Here is a 23,154-nt window from a genome sequence, read left to right as displayed (position 1 = left end):
CTGTCTGCAAGACTTTGGCCATGTTTATGTTTGGTGTGAAGTTCCGTTTGCTTCTGCAGCAGTTTTCTAACTAGGTTGTTGTACCGCGGTGGCTCTTTTCCGTCTCTTATGATCTTGCTTGGCACATACTCATCTAACGCATGTTGTACGATGGTTTTGAACTTTGTCCACTGATCCTGAACACTATTTGTACTTGAGACAAAACTTTTGTGTTGAACCGTCAAGTACTCTGAAATCTGCTTTTTATCACTTTTGCTAAACAGAAAAATCTTCCTACCTTTTTTAATATTTATATTTACGGCTGAAATCATTGATGCAGTAACCGCTTTATGATCGCTGGTTCCCTGCTATTGAATGTATACAGAGTAGGCCACCAGGAATGGCCACAGGTTTGATCTCTGGGAGGGTGTCAGAGATAGTGAAGGAACTGAACTGGAAGACCCTTGAAGATAGACATAAACTATCCCAAGAAAGTGTACTAATGAGTTTTCAAGAACTGTCTTTTAATTATAACTCTAGGAATGTACAACAATCCCCTCTGTGTCGCTCACATAAGGATCATGAGGATAAGCTTAGAACAGTTACTGCACACGTAGAGTAGATAGATTCAATCATTCTTCCCGCATTCTGTATTTCAATAGAACAGGAAGAAACCCAAATAAATGGTACAATGGGATGCACCAGTTCCCATCAACCTCATGGTAGGTTGCACAGTGTAGATGTAGTGTATAAAATGTGTTTGGAATTTATTAGTAATAATAGACTCATAAAGCCCCAAGCGAAAATACACAAAGCTAGAAATAGACTGAACTCATCAAGCAGAAAACCAGATTTGAAGGTTGACAAATTCTTTGCAGAGTAAGATGATGTACCAGATCATACATAGCAACAAGTTCAGTGTCTGAGAAAGTATAGACGATACTGACGGACTTGTTACACTGAGGGGCAGCAGCATATAAGAAATGTACTTGGGCAAACAGCAGAAGTTTTTACAGTTTACAAGAGGACTTAGATGATGTCAAAAAAGTAACCCATTAGAGGGAGACAGATAGTTTCGAATAAATTCTAATGGGAACATAAGTTAACAAAATATTTAGAATATATCTGAAAAGTTGAGACATTGGTATGAAAATTTGGTAAGAAAAACAATTGAAAGGAATAAAGGTATTCAGAAGACAAAACAGAAATGTATGTTGGCTGGACATAACATTTGATCATTTAAAATGGGTAACATAGTAAGCAACTACAAAGTTAGTACTGTGCAAAACTTGATTTCTTTAAATATTTGTGTAGTTCAAAAGCTGAAGACAGAAATACACAAGACAAATATTTGTATGCCTGAACTAATGCGAAGACTTTCAAAACTATTTGAATTATGATAAACAAAATCTGCCTGGAGATGATTATGTTTTGAAGAAATGGTTAAAACTGGAAGGGAAGGCACGCAGAAGAATCTTGCAAAATTATTTGCAGAATTTTTTGCAAGTAAAGTGGATTACCTAAAATTAGGATACTGGTATTGATCTAACTATTATACTTCACAGAAAAAGGACATAGGAAAGGCATGAATAAACATTATCAGCATCCTCTTCATAATGTACAAGGTATTTATTAGAATCAACACCAGTTACATAAAAGTAAAAGAAAGCAAATCATCAAATAATCAAACAGACTTGCCTTGCAAATTGATATGTCCCAATGGACAACTTGCAGTTTGTGAACAAAATTGTTGATCAGAACACAGTATGGCTTTTTGCTTTATCTTAGATTTGTAAGTTTTTTGTGGATGTTTTAGAACCACTTACAATGAAGTTTATACTAAAAATACACAACAAACAAGGAACTGATTGAACCTTTGTCAGTATATTAGATATTATTAGGTTATTTCAGCTAAGCTGTCCACCTCAGCTATTTCCTGTACTGTTTAAGGTATTTTAATTCTGTTTTCACCTAAATTAATTGTGAAAAAGTTCTCATTAAATGACACACAATCTCTTTTCAGAGTAATATTAATTACAGAGATACTGGTATCAGATTTGCTTTCTTAAATGGAACTTAAGTAATTTCTGCTACTGGTATCTAAAAGAGACAAATTCAACAGTTGTTCAGTCTTCAATAGCCAGTTAGTGGCATTGGAGAAATTAGGATTTATCATGTTTTTAACATGAAACTTATTGCTGCCTTATGCCAAAGTATGCATTGTTCAGAATTATTGTCAGATTGACGAGTTGCTCCAGATTGATTTGCCAATAGAATCTACTTGCAAAAGCAGAATAGTGGAGAAAAGTTTAATGTAAAATAGATACTAATCACACTTTGTGTTTGTGGTTGGACTGACACCATCTGGAAGGCTAAAGGCATAGCATGTAAGTATTATTCACCAATTGATTACAGTAACATTTATGTTCTTGTTCATTGCAGAGCCTTGAAAGAAAGGTGCATGTCAAAAATTGAATGGATTTATAAAACTTAAAATTGACGTATGTATTATCAAATAACAACTTGATGCCTTGAGTTTAATGGCAAAATATGCACACTGAAAAATTACAGCAGCAACAGCAACAAGAAGGAAACTTCAAAAGAATGTGATCATAAAAACTTTCTTAAAATTCCATTTAAATAATCAGTTGTTCAAAATGCCCACTTGCTACTGCTGTAAACATTTGCTGTTGCTAGTGAAAGGTTTATGGAAGAGAGATTCCGTCGATATCATTGCACATGATGCAACTTTATGCTGTTTTAAATCTTCTTAGATCATTGGAACTTACATGTCTACTTCTTTGAGTTGACACCAGAGAAAACTGCCCAGTGGCATAAAATCAAGCAAATGTCCAGACCAACTTATAATGCTTTAATGCCCTATCCAGCAACTAGGAAACAACTGAGGAAGTGCTTTTCTAACCACAAGCAAGATGTGTCCAGACACTCAAGATACACACATGTATTTGAAGTGATGCTTCCTTTAGGAGAGGTGGTAGGACTTTGGTAAGAAGTTTTGCATATCAGCTAAGTTTTTTTTCCCACCAATCATGTAGTCTCCAGTAAACCAATACCAAATGTTCATATTTCATTGCCTCTGGTCTTCAACTTGCATTAGCCAGTGCAGCTTTTCAGCAGTGCAGTAGCACATATTTCTTACTCAGCTTTTCACGATTTACAGAACTATCTTAATCGGTAAAGAGAGTTCTGAGAACAGCTAACCCATTGTCCTAATGTCACATGATACTAATATATCAGTAAATGTGTAGAATTACCTATATTAATTTATGGATTTATGCAACAGTGGTTATTTCATATATATGTCATATCATAAATGTTCACTATATTAGTGACAATCTTTTCCAGGATTTAATTATTTTCCCTGATGACTGTGAATTTAAACGCGTAACTCAATGCACAACGGGTCGTGTTTATGTACTAAAATTCAAATCTTCCAACCGAAAATTCTTCTTTTGGATTCAGGTAAGTGTCTTTATTTCATGATAAGAAACTTAAGATAGCCTAGTTATTTAGATAGTTATTTGTAAATGCCCAGCTGAACAATTAATGTAAAATTGTAACTTTAAAGTTTTTAAAATATTCTTTATGAAATAAACAATTCAAATAGTATTTTCTTCACTACCATGAGCCATTCATGTGCTGAAATGGTAGGAGACTCAGCTATCCATATTTTCTCTTGATTTGCAGTCATTTACTGTTCTGTATCTTCTTCTTCTGATCTTACACATTGCATAATATAAAACTTCGAAAGCTAATACATTAGGAGACAGAATTGCTGCCGTGTAATTACTTTCAGGTGGAAAAATGTATTGCACTAGCTATGAGCACATAAGTGCCACACTGTTCTAGTTTCTTCTGCAGAATGGAGAGAAAGAAGGATGAGCTGTCTGTGAATTGTTATTGCTGCTTATTGGTCTTTTTATGCCAGTAGGTTGATGGTTCACGAATGTTTGTCTTTCCACTTTTCACTGCTTGAGGTTTTCAGAGCGTCATGCTATAAAATTTCTCTCACAACTATCTGCCGAATGATCATTCAAGGTTGATTGACACGTCTGTTTTGCTTAATTTATTTGAAGGTGCACAGTTTGTTTGTAATCTTGCTTTTCAGTGTCACTATGAATCATCTGCCTTGTGTATTAGAACACTTCTCTCTTCACCTCGTAAATTCATAAAACTTGTCAGGTTATTCCAATAACTGAGGAAAGAGTGCGTAATTCTCACCATGTACCTTTAGAGACAGATGTAGCCCATTCACATGCATTTGGCATCATTTTAACAGTCTGGCCATCTTGATCCTGCCAAAGACTGATAGATCGAAAACACTGTGACCAAGCCATCAGCGGACGTTATTGATTAGCATTTGGCAACAGAATCTAGCAAATGTTTGTCGAACTGTGACTGCAGCCTCTGCGTTCTCCAAGGAAGGAACTCTTAGGTGTGAACGCTGGGATGGTGTGTCATTTAATTTTCATGCATGTGTGTCGGCAGTACTACTAATTTTTCCTCCTAAAAGTAAATACAGGCCACCAATTGCCTCATGCATTACCAATATAATACGAAACTGTAAATCAGTAAGCCATGAGTAACATTGTTTCAAAGTAAAATTTTTGTATTGAAGATGGTACTAGGTGCTGTCACTTTCTTACATTTAGATTTACGATTTATGATTAACATTACTACTGTCAGAGCCAGGCAAAAATCCGCGAAAGCATTGGCATACACACATTTAAACATATAGTTTCGTTACCTGCTTTCCTGTACATGTTGCACATTTCTGCATATACCTGTTACAACACAGTAACTGAATTTAACAGTAATTTTCCTTGTGATGCACAACACTTATCTTACAGTTTGATAAGCATCTCTTCAACACTCTTGTACGTATTAAACAAAGTGGCGATGAAAGGTGCTGCTGTTTTTCTTCTGTGCCTTTTTTGTAGTCCAACGGGACAAGGGTCCCAGGTGGATGAACTATTTTTTTAGAATGTATTATATGGTTGTACCTCTGTATGTTACTCCAGACCATTACTCTTAGATAGTTTATAAAGTTGGCCCTGTTTTCAGTGATTTCTTGCCAATAGTGCAATCAAACCATAATGGATCCTCCCTTCTATTTATGTGTAATATTTTAGTGTTACATTTAGTTATGTTTATCATAAACTACCAGACTTTGAGCCAGTTATTAGATATTGTGGAGATTTTCCTGAATTTTCATAGTTTTCTGACTGCTATAGACAGTAGCATTTCTACAAACAGTACTGTGGAACTCCAGACATGATTCAGTACATAATTTATGTATATTGTAAACATCCCTTGAACACTCCCACTAGATACTCCCAAAGTTACTTGTGCATCACTCTATTTTGTCTTGTTAATAAAGTCACATTGAGCTCTATATGTGGCAGACCTGAATGCAGTCCAAAACTCTGGTCTGATGCTCAGTAAGCTCTTATTTTGTTCACAAAGTGACAGTGCATAAGTGTTGGGGTAGCTTTCCAGAAGTCAAGAAATAGAAGTCACCCTGACCTGTGATTTCTGCTGCACTATGGGTCTGGTGTGCCAACAGTGTGAGCTGAGTTTCTGAGGATTTCTGTTTGTTTAGTTCTTGTTGATTGCAGTAGGAAGAGATTGTCCTCCAAAAATGTCTGTAGACGTGAACATAACTTTGTCATACTGGACTCTTGTTAGAAACTGCAATTTTCATGACAATAAAAGATAAAACAATTTTTTGTGCCACTCACTTTCTATTTTCTCTTCCTAAACCGCCCTGAGTGGAAATTATTTAGTAGCAGCATATTATGTTTACAAGATACTAAATATCTCAGAAGATACGTGGATAATGTGTTGTTAAATAATATAGGTGGTTACACAAGCACGCATCAGCATGCACAAGAACATTCTTTTCACATGGAAATATGAGAGTCAGAATTCAATAATAAACTTTTTGAACCTTATCCTTATGATCGCCAGAACACGCACGCACGTGCAGCACACACACACACACACACACACACACACACTAATCATACAAACAATCACTGATAGGTTTATAAACATCCATGCTTCTCCATGCCACCCTCACTCATGGATGCCAGAGGAAACAGCTGCCTTACAGAGAATTAATTTAGATTACAGATAGGGAAAAGAACATTATCGCAGGGCCTAGATTTTTAAGACAAAATGATGTGAAAATAACCCAAAAAATAGTGTAGAAATAATGTAAAGTTTACGTAAAGTGAGTTTTAAAATGAAGAACTTTATAGGAGGTCGGAACTGAAACTACAGGGAACTGAAGGAATGTTTGTAGTTGAACAACATGTGTTTTTAGTTAGAGAATCCTTACAGTGGTGCATGCATTTTGATACTTCACTTTTGTTGCAAACTTAAATCAAATGTAAAAAATTGACACATGAATGTTGATATTTTACAAATGGGCATTATATTTGGAACAGCATTGGTACAGAAATCATTATTTGTTTAAATACCTGTACCTAATAAAAGTTAACAACAGTAGGTAATGCAACAATGGTGATAAACATATGAACCATGAATTTATTTTAAACATGTATGAATACATTCTTGTGCAACATAGGGTATTGTTTGGTTTTGCCAACATAAAGAGAATGAATTTTACAAACAAACAGGTAAAAATAGAAGTAAAGTGTTAACCTTTTATTACTGTGAGCAACTAATTTGTTGTTAATTTGATAGGGCTCATGCAACATAACATTAAATTTCCTGTTGGGAAAATAAAATATATATGTTTTGTTCCAAATATTGATGAAAACATTGTTAACGAACCTTGACAACATACATAAATAACAAAAAGTTCAGAAAAGTTTTAAAATTTTCAGCCATAATAATAATAATAATAATAATAATAATAATAATAATGTCCTAATTTTAGCTGTATAGTATAGTGTACTTACATGTAATATTTGGTGAACATCCTTCACTTAGTCTGTTTAATTACTGAAAATCCTTCAATGTCGGAACAATATCTTCTAAGCACAAAAATTGACTGCATGTACAGTACTAATGTTTGGAATTTCCTATTCAGTCTCAGTTGAAAATTTGGATGAAAATGCTTTACAGCAGGGAGATTTTCTATGTCACAACTTTCCGTCTTCCTCCATAAACAAAGCTGTACAGATGTTGAAATATATCTACAGTGTGTAAAAGTAAACCACCAAAGTGTTGAAGTACAAATTATACAGAAACTCGTGTAAACATTGAGAAATTAAACCGGCTCGTGAAACCCCCATCCCAGTAATGAAAGGTTAAAAATGACATCCTTGAAACATTAAATATGGTACATTACCTTTATAATGAAAAAATGCAAATATATATATGCATTTGTGTAGCTGTAATATTTGTGATTTTAGTACTTCCGAACAGCATGTAACTTATAAGGAAAGAAAGATTAAATATCAAATTATGGGCATTGTCTGATAAACTATGTTAAAAAGAAATTAAGTTGGCAATAAACTGTGATAGAGCTGTGTGTATATGGTTTCTGTAAGAGGGATATTCTTGATGAAAGATCCATATCAGAAATGCTACATTCCTAATTAACAAAAAATAACTCTTCCAGTTCCCGCATCACTAGGTATGCAAATCTTCATAAACCTTAAATGGTTGTTAATGCAACAAAACAATTGCCCAACAAGGAACTTTTAACGAAAGCTTCTTCAAAATCGAAATAATAGTTAAGAACAGTCAGCTGCTAATTTTTCATTTACCGAAGGGGTGTCCATTTGTACTATGTCGCCACTTATCGTACCCGTATGTGGAAGTAGGAAGTTGTCATAATTAGCAATACTGCCAACCTATGCAGTCTACTATAGTGTGGCACCCGAAAAGTAATTGTTGTGCAGCAGGGCTCATTTAATTAAATTTCACAATCACTACTGCAAATAAGCACCACATTTCAGCATGAATGTGTCTAATATGCTGTCACGAAATTCAGTTGTTGGCAGTGAATGAAGTTAACTCTGTTTTTCTGTAGTCAGCGGTGAGTTGTAAGTGAACAATGATGCATGAATGTGATTTATTTAGAATGTTGTGTATTGTGAGAAATTGTATTGAAGTGTTGAAATATGACTGATATTTGTAAGTATTTTGTACCTTTTAAATGAATGAAAACCAAAAATGAAAGGGTGTGAATCAAAAAATCACTACCTGTGTTGAAATATGACAAAAAGTGTGAGTAAAATTAAAATATACCAATTAAAAATCCTATTCATTGTTCCGATGGCTTAAAAAGGATCTAGCCATAATCTCTGTTGACTTGGGCGGAAAGGATGCCAGTCTCTTGGTTAGTATTTTGGATGTCAGAATTTACATTGGAAAAAGAAGTTTGACAATTTCAAAAAGTATAAAATTTTATTGAATCCATGGCAAACTGACAAATTATAATTTCAACAATGACAGATAGTATAAAGAGAACATTTCAGTTGGACTGGCTGTCATCATATCCATTATTGGTTTATTCTAAAGTAGTTAAAGGTGCGCATCATAAGTTGTGTGCACTTTCCTTGCCATGTATAACGCATGGCAGTCATCCTGGTTTATTCATAAGCAGTCCATCCACGAATTTTTTAAAAATAAATCACGTATCCCCAACAATGCATGTGAATTCTGAATGGCATAAAAGTGCAGTTGACAAGTCAAGCAATTATGTTGATCTTACGACACACAAAACTGAGTAGAATAACTGATTATTGAGAAAAATAAAGAAGGAAGCTTAGGGTTTAACGTCCAACTGAAATTGAGGTCATCAGAAATAGAGCATTTGTTCAGAGTAATTCAAGGATGAGTTATGAAATTGGTCATGCCCTTTTAAAGGAACCATCCCAGCATTTGACTGGAATGAGTTAGTCAAATCATGGAAAACTTAAAATCCGAATGGCTGGACGTGGATTTGAAACTTCATTGAGAATCTTGTGAAATTGGTTGTTTTTTGTGTATTATGTAGCTTACCTTTAAGGGGAAAAACAAAGCAAATTCTGTTTTTTATAGTATATTGTGATTAAGAGTAGAGTCAGCGGGTGAAAGATTGCAGAAATATTTTGAAAGTGCCTCTAAAAATGCCATGTATATTTCTCATAGAATTCAAAACAATTTAGAATCTGGAACAAACTGTACAGTTTTGTTGTTGATTATCGTACAGGTTGTATGTGGCTGGAAACACAATGTAGTTTCCACATAGATCAATTTGAAAATCTTTGTTGAAGCTTGTGGTAATCGTTCAAAGGTGGAGATTGTGAAGAATGTTATCCTTACGAAATTTTTGAAGGCAGTAAAACAATTGAGAGATTTGGGCTTATGGCAGGACCAACAGGAAAAATTAAAATCTGGAAACATAAAACACATTTTATTATGATTATATTGTCATTTATCAAACAATGGAAAATCCAGTATGAAATATGACAATATTGTGAAAAGCATAGTTACTGCTTACTATGTAGCGGAGATGACGGGTCGCTGCTTGGCACAACAAGAAGGCTGTCAGACAAAGCTTTCGGCCAAACAGGCCTTCATCAGAACAACTACACACACACACAGTCTCTGGCTGCTGAAGCCAGGCTGTGAACAGCAGTGCATGATGGGAGAGGCAACTGGGTGGTGAAGGTAAGGAGGAGGCTTGGGTGGGGAGGGAGAGGAATAGCAGAGTAGGGGTGGAGGATGATAAATTACTGCTTGTAGGAACAAAGGGATAAGGTGGAGAGGGTAGGGTAGCTGGCAACTCCTAGGTACAGCTGGGAGGTTACTCATGGTGGGGTGCGGGTGAGTCATTCCATGTCAAATCAACACACCTATTTTACCTCACCCTCTTAGATTTTGCTGAAAGTTGGTATACCTATAGTGGGCACTGAGACTAAGAAAAATACCAAATTTCAATTTTTTATCTCAAACCATTTCTGACATGTGGCTATGTTAACTTTGCAAAAACCAGCCAATAACGTGTGAAGGGACTTTTTTTAAATTGTCCTAGGAGCTGCCCTAATTGAACTAGAGAACTGGGAAAGGTGTCATTTTGCAGCATTTTGCATGCAGTTTCCAGAGATATACAACAAAACATAGCTTCTAATTAATAACCTTTTTCAAAATGGTAGTTAATATTTTGATTTAATTTTTTTTACAAAAAGTACATAATTGAAAATTTTCAAAATATTTCCATAACTACTTCATACTGTTGTTAATCACATGGCAAAATATAAATCAGGGATAATGATGGGTTCATTGTTAAAAAAAATTATTCTGGGCTCTTGTTTTTCACTTTGACCAAACTGACCTTTAACAAACAGGAATTTCTTTAAAATATAAAATAAGAATATTTCTGAAGCAGTGTAGTCTTCCTGAGTGGAATATGCAAAATCGACATTTGTGATATTACCTACTGCCCACTCAAATAGATCTTGTGCAGTTTGGATCTGATTTTGGTTATTTTTATACTGAGCGGCAGAACCGTCAGAATAATAGTATATCTTTTCGGAATCTTTTGAAATTTATTTGCTAGATTAGCTTCTTTTGAAAGGTGTAAACCGCAGTTGTATTGTGCTCCAGGCAATCAGAAACAATGACAAAGCTCATATGCTCAATTTTGTCTTCCTGTTTGTAATATATAACAAAAGGATGAATGGTAATCTGTTGTCTTGTCCAGTGGAAACTCTGAGCTTCATCCTGTAGAAATATACTATAATTTTCTGAAAAATCACATATTACAACAAATTCAGATTCCATAAGGTTTTCTCTTGTGGAGTTAAGGAATGTTCGTTGTTGCTTGGCAATGAAGTCATGCCGAATCAAAGTCGACATCTTACTGCACAATAAATCTATGAATTCTTCAGAAGTTTTCTGAATAATTTCCAGATTACATCGGTCAACTGACATCCACTGTCAGAACTGAACTTGTTCAATTAAGTTTTCATGAAGAGTCTTTTAAAATTTTAGGTATGACAGTTTCTCCTGGGCAGTATTCACAGTTTCCCATGTTGCAATCAACTGATGATGGGTTGCAAAGCATTTTTGCAATGCACTGCTTATAATTGTTTAAGCTGCTGTTTGTTACTGTATTTAGTTTGGAATTTTCTATCATTAATTTTATGTTTTGGTGAGATGTGCACATGCAGACAGTGTGTGTGCCACTCCGGCCAGCTAATACACAATGTTTTGGTCTCAACCCAGCAAATTTAGAGAAACCTATTTTTATGTTAGGAAAATTGTCTTTAAAATGCGTGTAAGCTTCTTTAAGGTTACACAAAATAAGTCTTTTTGATATTTTTGTTTTATTTCCACTTGTTTCTGTAATTGTCACACAGTCTTTAATACCTGGCATTGCCCTGCTAACTTCATCATTTTCATAAAATGAATGTACAGTTTTGACAGTTTCTGTTGGTAAACACTTCCCTGGTTTTGAGTTTGGACCTTCCGTGAATCCTTTCTCTACCAAAATTTTTTTGGACTGCTGAGCAATGTAATTAGGAGCATTAAATTCCCTCATTATTTTCCTGACACTCCACTTTTCAGGTAAAATTGTAAGAATCATTAGTTTTTTTTTTTTTTTGCTCTGCTTGCAGAATTTTTAAAGTTTCTTTTAAGATTTTCAAGAACGGATCCATCAGTATCAGTATCTGGCAAAGAAGTTTCAGGAGCAACAAAAAGTTTATGTATCGTTGATGAGATTTTCTTCACTTTTGATTTGGCGTAATGCCTAGATGTTAGTTTTCTCTTGTCAATTGGGGACTAACCTAGTTCTTAAAGTGTTGTGTTAAATGTTTTAACAGCTACTGCAGTTGGAGTGAAGTCAGGGTCTTGGTCTCAGGTGATTATCTCTGATCGAGAAGTTTCTTCTTCAACACTTTCAACACTGATGGGCTCTGGTGTATTTTTCAATTTGGTTGCACCTTTCCTACATTTATCACAAATCTTGGCACCACTTGGTATCCCTATATATACGGTCCTCTACTGACGTACTATCTTAAATGTCAGTTTGGTCAAACTACTTTGTGAAAAACAAGAGTCTGGAATAATTTTTTTAACAATGAACCCATCATCCCACATTTATATTTTGCCATGTGATTTACAACAGTATGAAGTAGTTATGGAAATATTTTGAAAATTTTCAATTATGTACTTTCGTAAAAAAGTTAAATCGAAATATTAATTACCATTTTGAAAAAGGTTATTAATTAGAAGCTATATTTTTTGTCTATCACTAGAAACAGCATGAAAAATGCTGCAAAATGACACCTTTCCCAGTTCTCTAGCGTAATTTGGGCAGCTCCTAGGGCATTTTTGGACAGTTTTTGAAAAGTTTACATGACCATATTTCAGGAATGGTTTGAGGTAAAAAATTGAAATTTGGTATTTTTCTTAGTTTCAGCACCCACTATAAGTATACCAACTTTCAGGAAAATATAAGAGGGTGAGGTAAAATTTTTATTTAAAGTGTGTTGATTTGACATGGAATGACTTGGGTGGGGGTTAGTGAAAAAGGAGAGAAGTAAAGAGACTGTGGGTACCTTGGCGGAATAGAGGGCTTTGTAGTGCTGGAATGGGAACAGGGAAGGGGCCGTATGGGTAAGGACAATGACTAACAAAGATTGAGACCAGGAGGGTTACGGGAACATAGGATATATGTCATAGAAAGTTCCCACCTGAGTGTCTAAGAAAAGCTGGTGTTGGTTGGATGGATGTGGATAGCATAGGCTGTGAAGCAGTCACTGAAATGAAGAACATAAGTGTTGGGCAGCATGCTCAGCAATGGAGTGGTCCAGCTATTCTTGGCCACAGTTTGTTGGCAGCCATTCATGCTCACAGACAGCTTCCTGGTTGTTATGCCCACATAGAATTCAGCACAGTGCTTGGAATTTACCTTGTAGGTCATGTGACTGGTTTCACAGTTAGCCTTGCGTTCTGTAGGATAGGTGCTGCTTGTGACAGGACTGGAGTAGGTGGGGGTGGGAGGATGTATAGAACTGGTCTTCTGTCTAGGTCTATTACAGTGATATGAGGCAAAGGGACTGGGTGCAGAGGTTGTGTAGGAATGGACTAGGATACTGTGTAGGTTTGGTAGGTGACTGCAGGAGGGGTGGGAAAGATAGTGGGTAGACCACCTTCATTCCAGGACACAACAAAATGTAGTCAAAACCCTGGTGGAGAATGTGATTCAGTTGCTCCTCTCCAGGTGCTTACTGAGTCATGAGAGGAATGCTCCTCTGTGACCAGATGGTGGGACTTTGGGAGGAGGTGGGTGACTGGAGAGATAAGGCATGAGAGTTTTGTTAAGGGTTGGGAAGGTAATTACGGTCTGTGAAGGCCTCAGTGAGGCTCTTGGTATCCATATAGACGAGCCACCTGTGGCCATTGCATCTGTAGTGATGAGCGGTCCCTCTCAAAATATACCAAGTGATCCTGAGGCCTTCACAGACATAACTACCCTCCCAACCTTATACAAAAACAGACCTTCCATGCCTTATCTTCAGCCGCTCACTACCTCCCAAAGTCTTACTGTCTGGCCATGAAAGAACATTCCTCTCATACTCAGTACTGCCCAGAAGTGGAGCAACTGAATCACTCTCCACCGGGATTTTGACTTCCTCTTGTTGTGTCCTACCCACTATTCTTCCCACCCGTCACACAGTGGTATTCTGTACGCTGCCCACCGAACCAGCACAACATCTTCGTCTATTCCTACACAAACCATGTTCCCAGTGCCTTGTCTCATGGCTCATATCACTGCAATATTTCTATATGGAAGACCTGTTCAATACATCCTCCCACCACCACCTACTCAATCTGGTCACCAGCATCACCTACCTATCTCACCAAAGGCAGGACTATGTGTGAAACGAGTTAAGTGATCTGAAAGCTAAACTGCTGCCACTGTGCTGCATTATACGTGGGCATGACAACCAGCAAGCTTCTGACCGCATGAATGGCCACCTATAAACTGGCCTAGAAACAGCTGGATGACCTTGTTGTTGAGCACACCACCCAATACAATGTTTTTTATTTAAACGACTGCTCTGCGGCCTGTGGCATCTGAGTGCTTCCCACCAGCTTTTCTGAACTGTGCAGGTGGGAATTCTCCCTGCTATATATCCCAGATTCCTGTAACCCTTTGGCCTTCAACCTCCATTAGTCATTGTTCTTACTCATCATGCCCCTTCCCTACCAGAGTTCTTCAGGATCTGTTCCTGTATTCTACTATCTGGCACATTGAATTATATTGCATCCTTAATCATTAAATCACTGTAAAAGTTGTCACAACTACACTTAAATTTACACTTCCTAGTCATGCTCATTAATTCTGTATATCACTGGCGGTACGTCTGTTCCGGCTTTTCCCGCAAGCGAAATAACTGGTATCTGACTGCAGCTACTTGGACTTGCTGGTCATAATATTGAGTGGTTATAATACTGAGTTAATGCAGCGATTACGTGGTCATAACTAAGTTCACCAGGAGACGCAGTTGGGAATAGTTTTTATATTAACCGAACACTGGGGACCCCACAATTGAAAGAAAGTATTACAGCTTTACAGTACGTTGCACTCTATGAACTTCACAATGTGCTTGGAACTGTTAGGTATTAGAGCCATTCCTCTTCGGTGTTGTTAAATTGCCGGAACGGTGGTATGCTGGTCGGCAGTACTTTTTGGACTGATTTGTTCATCTGTTGTGTGGCTGATGCAGGTTGTACATCCAGTAATTGTTGTACTGTCATTAGTAGGACAGCAGTTTGTAGGTTCTGACCCTGAAAAGCTTGTGTTGGATGCATCACATAGGGCTTCTGCAGCTGAGGCAGTATCGGGGCAGGGGATTGAGGGGGCGCGGTAGCCATGGTTTACACTATTATGTTATAGCAAAAAAGAAAATGAAGCCTTTGAAAAGAGAAATTTGATTAGTTCTACAGCTCCTCTTCTGGAATATATGCAAGAACACAACAACAAATTAGCCAAATGATCCCCCCCCTGCAAGCTAAAACACAAGAGAAGCAAGCAAAATCGTCAGTCAAGTTGATTAACTGCGATCTGCACTGAATTATCCTCGTCACCAGTTTTGCATCATCTTGTTGCCACTGTAGAGTCTTGTGCCACGGAAAGGAAGGAGAGTATGTTGTTTGGTGGCCAGTATCCTCTTTCTACAACACAACTGAACACATGTATTAACAGGGTTCTTTATTAATAAGAACAGGAAACTACTTATCTTTAAGCAAGCTGTTGTGGTACAAGCTCTTCCATAATAATCAATGTTAGCCTCACTGCTGATGAGGTAAAAGTCCTACTATAAACACCACACTCTCGTAGCCAGTGACTTGAACTGGCATACGCCAATTAGAATAGTGGCTGAACTAGTAACTGAGCTGACTTGTGACTGATACTGACTCCGTCTGCATATGTACTGACTGTTTGTGACTGACTGGGCACTCTGGTCCACGTTGGTGATCTTAAATACTGGTGGTCGAGAGGGCGTTGCTTGCGAGTCTTTGGCCACTCAGGTGTGCTTGCTTCAGCACCTATTATTGATCTGCTTGGAACATCTTTGCTGACCAGTCTCCTGTTGACAGCTTACATCAGCATCCAAGATAAAAATCCAACAAAGACAAATTTACCGACTCGAGTGTTTGCTAGGTAAAGTGCAGTGAATGCCCAGTATAGTTTGTCAGACTCGGTGAAGATTCTGATCTAGATGTGAAGAACATACAAATGCATTTAGATGCAACACTCCCAATAAATCTGCCATGGCTACTTACATTAACAACACAGGCTTGCCTTCGACAATATACATAGAAATCTAATAATATTTCACAGAGTAAACAAAGGCAACTAACTGAACCTCTGCGAAGATCTCTGAATTCGCAACAGAAAACATTTGAAGTACACACTCAGTGACAAAGCTGAGAGAGTGGCATTGAAATTCTGTAGGAGGTTATCAAGTATACTACTCAATGCAGCGTAATGTTTACTATTGTCTAGTTTTGAGTGACATAAATCATTAAAAATTTCGAAATCACAAAACCAAAAAGTAAACAAAAAATATACTGAAATTAGGTTTATAATTTTATTATTTTTCTCATTTTCTTGTTTACAATGATGATGATCTTGAGTGAAAAGGTTGTAGATAATTAAGCACTTACACATATTTTATCTGTATCTTTGATTCGCAGTGTAAGCTAGTAATGAATGCTGTTCCACAAAAAACACACTGCATCTCTACATTCATACAATCTCAGGACTGTTCGTTTTGTTAGGTCATGTTTTTGTGACAAATGGAGATGAAAATGTATATTTATGACAAGGTTCAGGTTCTTTCTGTTTGAACATACTATAAGTAGCTTTATTATTTTTTAATAGAATTTGTAATCCTAGTGCCCTATTATGTTAACATGTGTTGATTATACCGTATTTGGAGTGAATTGACACTCAAAACAGGCAACTGGATACACCCAGAAAACCAAAATCCGCATGAAGATAAGGTTGTAAGCCTTTGGAATGCCTCATGGAAGAAAATAAAAAGTGACAGACACAGATTTTTTTAGTTTTATCTTTTATATAAATGATCATAAAATAGATCACATAATTCTGTAACAGGCTGAAATCAAAGAGCTAGACCCGTAAATGTTTGCATGTGATCAATGCTTCTTGAAAATGGGAATAGTCTACACCTTTTTCCCCATCATTTGATGCTCTTTCTTGCCCCAGTTAGGTATGACAACCTGCTGCTTGAAGGGGAACAACTTCTGTCACATGATCTGTTTAGAATTGTTTAGAATCAAACAGTTATCATGTCAGACCCAGATATGTTTCCACTCTTGAGTGAATTAGTTGATTTTCCATTATGTGAGATTGCTTCTCAGTGTCTGCCATTTCTTGTTCAGTGATTGGAAATAGAAACTTGAAGACAGTTACCCACAGTTAAGCAATTTCAGCAGTCTGGTCTCAGTATTTAATTCCTCTCTCTTGTTACCACCTGTTTCACTGAACAACTGAGTTAGTGATATTGATCCATTTATTGACTTCATGTAAGAACAAAACACATTAAGATTTTTGGTCAGATTGGTTGGCAGAATTTTGCTTTTGGATTAATTGATTTTTTTATTATTATTATATTGTTCTTTCACTCATTTTCACTTGATTCAGCTTTGTTTGTCAGCAAGGGTCAAACAACTGTTGAACTATTTCTGTTTTCCACATTCATTTCTAAGGCATATTGTACAATTCTTTTGAATTTTCTCCATTTCTGCACAACATCTTGGTCCTCTGAGATGAATATTTCATATTGATAGCTTTGGTACTTTGTAATTTCACCTAGCGCACATATTTTTGTATGTTCCTTAATGTTGGCCGGGGTGGCTGAGCGGTTCTAGGGCTACAGTCTGGAACCACGCGACTGCTACGGTCGGAGGTTCGAATCCTGCCTCGGGCATGGATGTGTGTTATGTCCTTAGGTTAGTTAGGTTTAAGTAGTTCTAAGTTCTAGGGGACTGATGACCTCAGAAGTTATGTCCCATAGTGCTCAGAGCCATTTGAACCAAGTAAAGTATCTTGGTTGTGTGTTGATACATTGACGTTGCTTCCTGCTACCATAAAACAGAGTCGTGACATCACTTACCACATAGAAGAGAGTTAACTCTCCGTGCAGAATAAAAGGAATTTGTGCAGAAGTTACAAGCAGTGTATATTTTTTTGAAATGGTGAGAACCAGTGTGCATGTGTACAATGGTTGTGATGCAGAGATATTTTCTGTAGAAAAATTGATACAAAATCTACTAAAACTTTGAACTAAAATGCTGTTAATGAAAAATTTAAAAGAATGAAAGTTTTGGCTGATAAAGTTATTTTAGTAAATGTGGAGATCATTTATGGTGACTAATAATACAATTGTGAAATATATCCAGTAAGTGTAGTGGATATATGCTGCACAGTGACTTATTTAAACATTCTTTTTATGAAACAGGAACCAAAGACTGATAAAGATGAAGAAAACTGCCGTCGTATTAATGAAGTTCTGAACAATCCACCAACTCCTGGTTCTCAGAGAAGTGGGGGAGGCACACCAGGTAATGCATTCTGTTGCTGTACATATTGCCATAAATGTTATCTTGCTAGTTGAGTCTCCAGTGCTCTAGTCCATTGCCTTGATACAGCCCCAGGCCCAGACTGCATCCACAACCAAATGCTGAAGCATCTCTCAGTGGACTGTCAGTGTCACATCCTTGACATCTTTAATCAGATCTAGAGCGAGGGTGAGTTCCCATCTCAGTGTCCAGAAACCCCCAAGAGGTGGCACAGTTACTGTCCAATCAGCCTTACCAATTTTCTCTGTAAGTTGCTCAAACGCATAGTGAGCAAGTGGTTGTGTTGGCTCGTTGAGTCTCGCAGCCTTTTGGCTGCATCTTAGGATGGTTTTCGGATAGGTCGCTCCACTTCTAATAATTTGGTTCTGCTGGAGTCCACCATCCGGTAAGCTTTTGCACATCTTCAGTACCTCATCACTGTCTTTTTCGATGTACAGAAGGCGTATGACACGACATGGCGTCACCACATTTGTACATTAGTGGGGTCTCTGGAGTCCACACAAGTTTCTTGTCAAGAACTTCCTGTCGCACCTTACATTCTGGGTTAAAGTGGGTGCTTCACTCAAGTACCCTCCATATCCAAGATAATGGGGTCTCACAGGGCTCTCTACTGAGATTCCTCCTCTTTCTGGTTGCTATAGATGGTCTTGCGGTGGCTGTGGGGTCTCCGGTATTGCCCTCTTTGTATGGTGATGATTTTTGCTTGTATAAATGCTCCTATAGTATGAGTGTTGCTGAGCATTGCCTACAGGGTGCCATACAAATGGTGCAGTCATGGGCTCTCACCCCTGGCTTTTGGTTTCCATCTGTCAAGACTCTGGTCATGCACTTCTGCCCTCCCCCACCCAGAGCTTTAGCTACATGATCAGTTACTACTTGTAGTTGATTTGGCACCTGCCGGACGGGTCTTCCTCATCTTCGCCAACTTAAGCTAAAGTGCTGGCTACACTTTGGTACACTTTGCTGCCTCAGTAACATTAGCTGGGGTGCAGACCACTCTGCCCTTTTGCAGCTCTATAAAGTCCTGATTCTGTCCTGCCTTGCTTTGGGAGCCTTGCATGTGGGAGCCTTGCTTATTGTTCAGCATCATCCTCAGCAATGCAGATACTGGACCTCATTCATCATTGTGGGGTCTGATTTACGACAAGAACCTTCCGAACTAGCCCTGTGAACAGCCTACTAGTCGACACTGAGGTCCCGTCATTACCTATCAGGTGCCAACAACAGCTACTGAATTAAGCTGTTCATGTTTGTAGCTTCCCAGAGTGTTCAGACTACTGTGCCCATTTCCTTGCAAGGGAGCACCTTCTCTCTCAACGGGAGGATTTGCCTCGAAGTCTCCTTTGATCCAAAAGATTCCATAGATCCCACAACTTTTTGCCACCTGTTCTAGGCTTCCCTTCAGACTTATTTGGATTCAGAAGTGGTGTTCACGGATGGCTCAACAGTTGGCGGCCTTACAGGTTTTACATGCACGGTGCAGTGAACTCCACACTCTGCCAAATGGCTGCACTGTCTCCACCGCTGAATTGATGTCTGTTAAGCTAGCCCTTAGCCATGTTTGTTCTTCCCCCAGGGGCCCACAGCTCTTATGTGAGTATGTATGTGTGACATGCATAGGTCCCAGAGCTATTGCGATCTTTGTTTTTTTTTCTGGGCTGCTTTATCTTTCCCATCATTCTCCTTTCCTGACCTCCTTCCTTCCCCTCTCTTGGTGTTGTTTTCTGTCAGCAGTTGCAGTTTTGGTTGGTTGCTTTTCCTCCTCCTTTTTGGTTTCTTTTTTGGTCCTCCTCCAGGTTTTGACCTCCATCTTAAAATTTGAAATCTGTAGTATGAGTCAGATGGAGAACAACTCTCTCCCTATCACCTTTGGCATGGGTTCCTCTCTTCCTCCTCTCCCTCTCACTTTTCCCCCCTTCCTCTTCCTCCTCACCAGTCCTTTGGCTTCCTTGCTAGGCACCAGCTCAGTATCCAGTCCGTGTGGTGGGGCTGTATGTTCTCATCTGGCTGAGCCCCATTGCACCACAGGGATGACACTGTTGGTACCTGCACCATGAGCGCCTTGTGCAAGCCTAGGAGTGGTTGTCCATTCTTTTTGGGGCATGGGAACACCCAGCAAAGACTGTCGTGCCAAGCGGCCATTGGTGTGGCTGAATGACAACCACAAGCCGAGCCCATGTTCGTAGTGGGTGATACCAGGTAGGACTTTTGACACATCAGACATTTTAAACTCTCTGGCCCCTCTTCTGCAGCCGTGTCTGTTCCCAGAAATAGTTCTGTCTCTGTTCCTGTTTCTTCCTGGCCCTACCCACCTTGGCTACTCCCTGGGGAGTGAGTCAGGCCCTCTGACTTGGGTTGAAACCCTTACCACGGTTCCTGGTCTGTGTCAGGACCAACAGGGAGGCTTTTGCCACCACCAAACTTGTTTTCTTTGTGGAACATATTGAGGAAAAGTTCGGTGAAGTTCAGTTGTTAAGCAAGACAAGCTCTGGCTCTCACCTTATAAAGACAACTTCTGCCAGTCAGTCAGCCTCCCTCTGTGGATGTGACCATTTAGAAGACATCCCTGTGACTATTGCTTCACACAAGTCACAAGTATGACAGTGGGTGTAATTTTCTACAGGGAACTTATCCTGTAATCTGATAATGAACTTAGGGCTAACCTGGAACAATGTGGTGTTCATTTCGTCTGGCAAGTCCAGAAAGCCCTAATGACTGTCTTGTAGACACTGGCTCTTTCATTGTGCAATTTGAGGAGGATACCCTGCCTGAGAAGGTCAAGGTACAGATGCGACGTGAAACTCTACATTTCACCTCCCATGCGTTGTTCCCATTGCCTCAAGTTTGGCCACATGTGCTCACCATGCGATGCTGCTCCCACCTGTGGTGACTTGCCGCCCTCTTCTTGTGGGGAGCCCTTGTACCCCAGAGCCTCACCTGGTAAACTGCTCTGGTCTCCATTCTTCCCAGTCGCTGGAGTGTCCATTGTACATGAAGGGAAAAAGAATTCAGGAAATAAAGAATGTTGAGTGTCTCCGCTACTTTGAGGACCAGAAATAGTTAGACCTCACCCTGTAAATATTTCCTGTACCTTTGCCTCAGTTAAGTCTTCCCTCCTTACCTTTCCGTCTTACCCCCATCTTGCACCCCGCTTCCCTTTCCTCACCTCCAGCAGCTCTCATCCCTTCTCCTCCAAGAATCCCCCTTCCTCCTCCTCCTCCTCGACCAGGCAAGACATCCTTTCAAAAAATGCACTTCCGTGATGATCATTCTCCTACTTTCCGTGGTTATCGGGCATTCTGTCGTAACTGAGACATTCTCGGGATAGCATCTGGAGGGGATCTGCACTTTGGTTCATACCCATGTCATTAGTGACTGGTTAGTAGTGACCTGGAAGCATTAGAGGTAAGAATGCGAATGACCCCAGTGATCACCGTTTGCAATGTCTACCTCCCTCCAGGTAGGTCATTTTCTTATGTTATCTACCTTCATACATCAACTCTCATCCCCATGTCTCCTGCTTAGCCGGCCGGAGTGGCCGAGCAGTTCTAGGCGCTACAGTCTGGAACCGCGCGACCGCTACTGTCGCAGGTTCGAATCCTCCCTCGGGCATGGATGTGTGTGATGTCCTTGGGTTCGTTAGGTTTAAGTAGTTCTAAGTTCTAGGGGACTGATGACCTCAGACGTTAAGTCCCATAGTGCTCAGAGCCATTTGAGCCATCTCCTGCTTGGGGACTTTAGTACATACCACCCCCTGTGGGGGAGTGTTGCTTGTGTTGTAGGGGTCTTCTACTTGACCAAATTATTACAGACTTTGATTTGTGTCTTCTCAATGATGGTTCCCCTACCCACTTCAGTGCTGCTCATGGCACTTCTGCTGTTATCAATCTCACAGTCTCCTCCCCTGCTCTCATGGCTTCCCTACATTGTTCATCCCAAGATGAACTTTGTGACATTGTCCACTTTCCGGTGATTCTATCATTCCCCTGCCACCACCCGTCAGGCTGGCCCCCACGTTGGACATTGTGCAGGACCAATTGGCCTTTATGTACATCTGTTGTGCACTTAACATCTCTCTGTCAAATTGCATTGAAGCAGTTGTGCAGGTCATATCTGCCACTATTCTTCACGCTGCTGGCACTGCTACCTCCTATCCCCACGACCCCCTCATCATCGGTACCGTGGTGGACCAGGGACGTAACAGTCGCTGTCCAGGACTGCCGACGGGTGCTGCAGAGATTTAAATGACACCCTTCACAGATAAAGTTCTTTGCTTTTAAGTGTCACCATACTAAGGCTTACCACCTTATTAAATGGAGTAAAACAGAATGGTGAGAGCGCTATGTTTCCTTCCTGGGGACGTATGCCTTTTCATTGCAAGTTTGGTCCAAGCTCCGTAGCCTTCTGGGCTTCCAGTGACAGTCAACTGTCCAGGACCTCATCCTCCAAGGCACTCTTATCTACTGATCCATTGGTCCTTGCAGAACACCTTGGTGAAACACTTTGCAACAGCATTGGCATCCTTTTCCTATCCTGTTACCTTTCTCTGCAAGAAACGCAGAGTTGATCAGACCCCCTCTGTTTCAACCCTCACCAAGCTGAACCCTATAATGAATGCTTAACTGAATGGGAATTCTTGCAGGCTCTTACATTTTCAGCTGACGGGACCTTAGGCCCATATTCCACCCACAACCAGATGATCCAATGCTTGGATGTTACACAGAAGCAACATCTACTCACAGTTTTCAACCGCATTTGGCTCATGGATACCTTTCCATCACAGTGGTGAGACCATATAGTTATCTCCATCCTTAAGTGTGGGAAGAACCCAGTGTCTCAGAAGCTACCTCCCGATTAGCCCAATGAATGTACTTTGTAAACTGTTTGAGAAGATGGTGAGCTTCAGATTATGTTGGGTACTCGAATCTCAGGGCCTTTGTGTCCCCGTATCAGTGTGGCTTCAGGGAAGGAAGATCTCCAACTGACTAGTTACTCAGATTGGAAACTGCAATCCGACAGGCTTTTACTTACCAACAGCACCTTGTCATGGTCTTCTTTGACCTAAAT

At 39.2% G+C, this 23,154-nt stretch overlaps 1 protein-coding gene across 4 annotated transcripts in view; it reads left to right on the top strand.

The window, feature by feature from the left end:
- Positions 1–23,154, top strand: part of LOC126270469 (proteasomal ubiquitin receptor ADRM1-B) — a 101,970-nt gene that overhangs the window by 12,617 nt on the left and 66,199 nt on the right. For all 4 annotated transcript variants that reach the window (XM_049974074.1, XM_049974073.1, XM_049974072.1 and 1 more), the window contains exons 2-3: positions 3,346–3,462; positions 17,967–18,069. In XM_049974074.1, coding sequence (XP_049830031.1) covers positions 3,346–3,462; positions 17,967–18,069 — 220 coding nt within the window. The remainder of the gene's footprint in view (positions 1–3,345; positions 3,463–17,966; positions 18,070–23,154) is intronic.

The sequence above is a fragment of the Schistocerca gregaria genome, chromosome 1 (assembly GCF_023897955.1).
Source record: "Schistocerca gregaria isolate iqSchGreg1 chromosome 1, iqSchGreg1.2, whole genome shotgun sequence".
NCBI classification, from domain to species: Eukaryota; Metazoa; Arthropoda; class Insecta; order Orthoptera; family Acrididae; genus Schistocerca; species Schistocerca gregaria.
The sequence above is the reverse complement of the archived record's forward strand: the minus strand, read 5'-3'. Positions and strand labels throughout refer to the sequence as shown.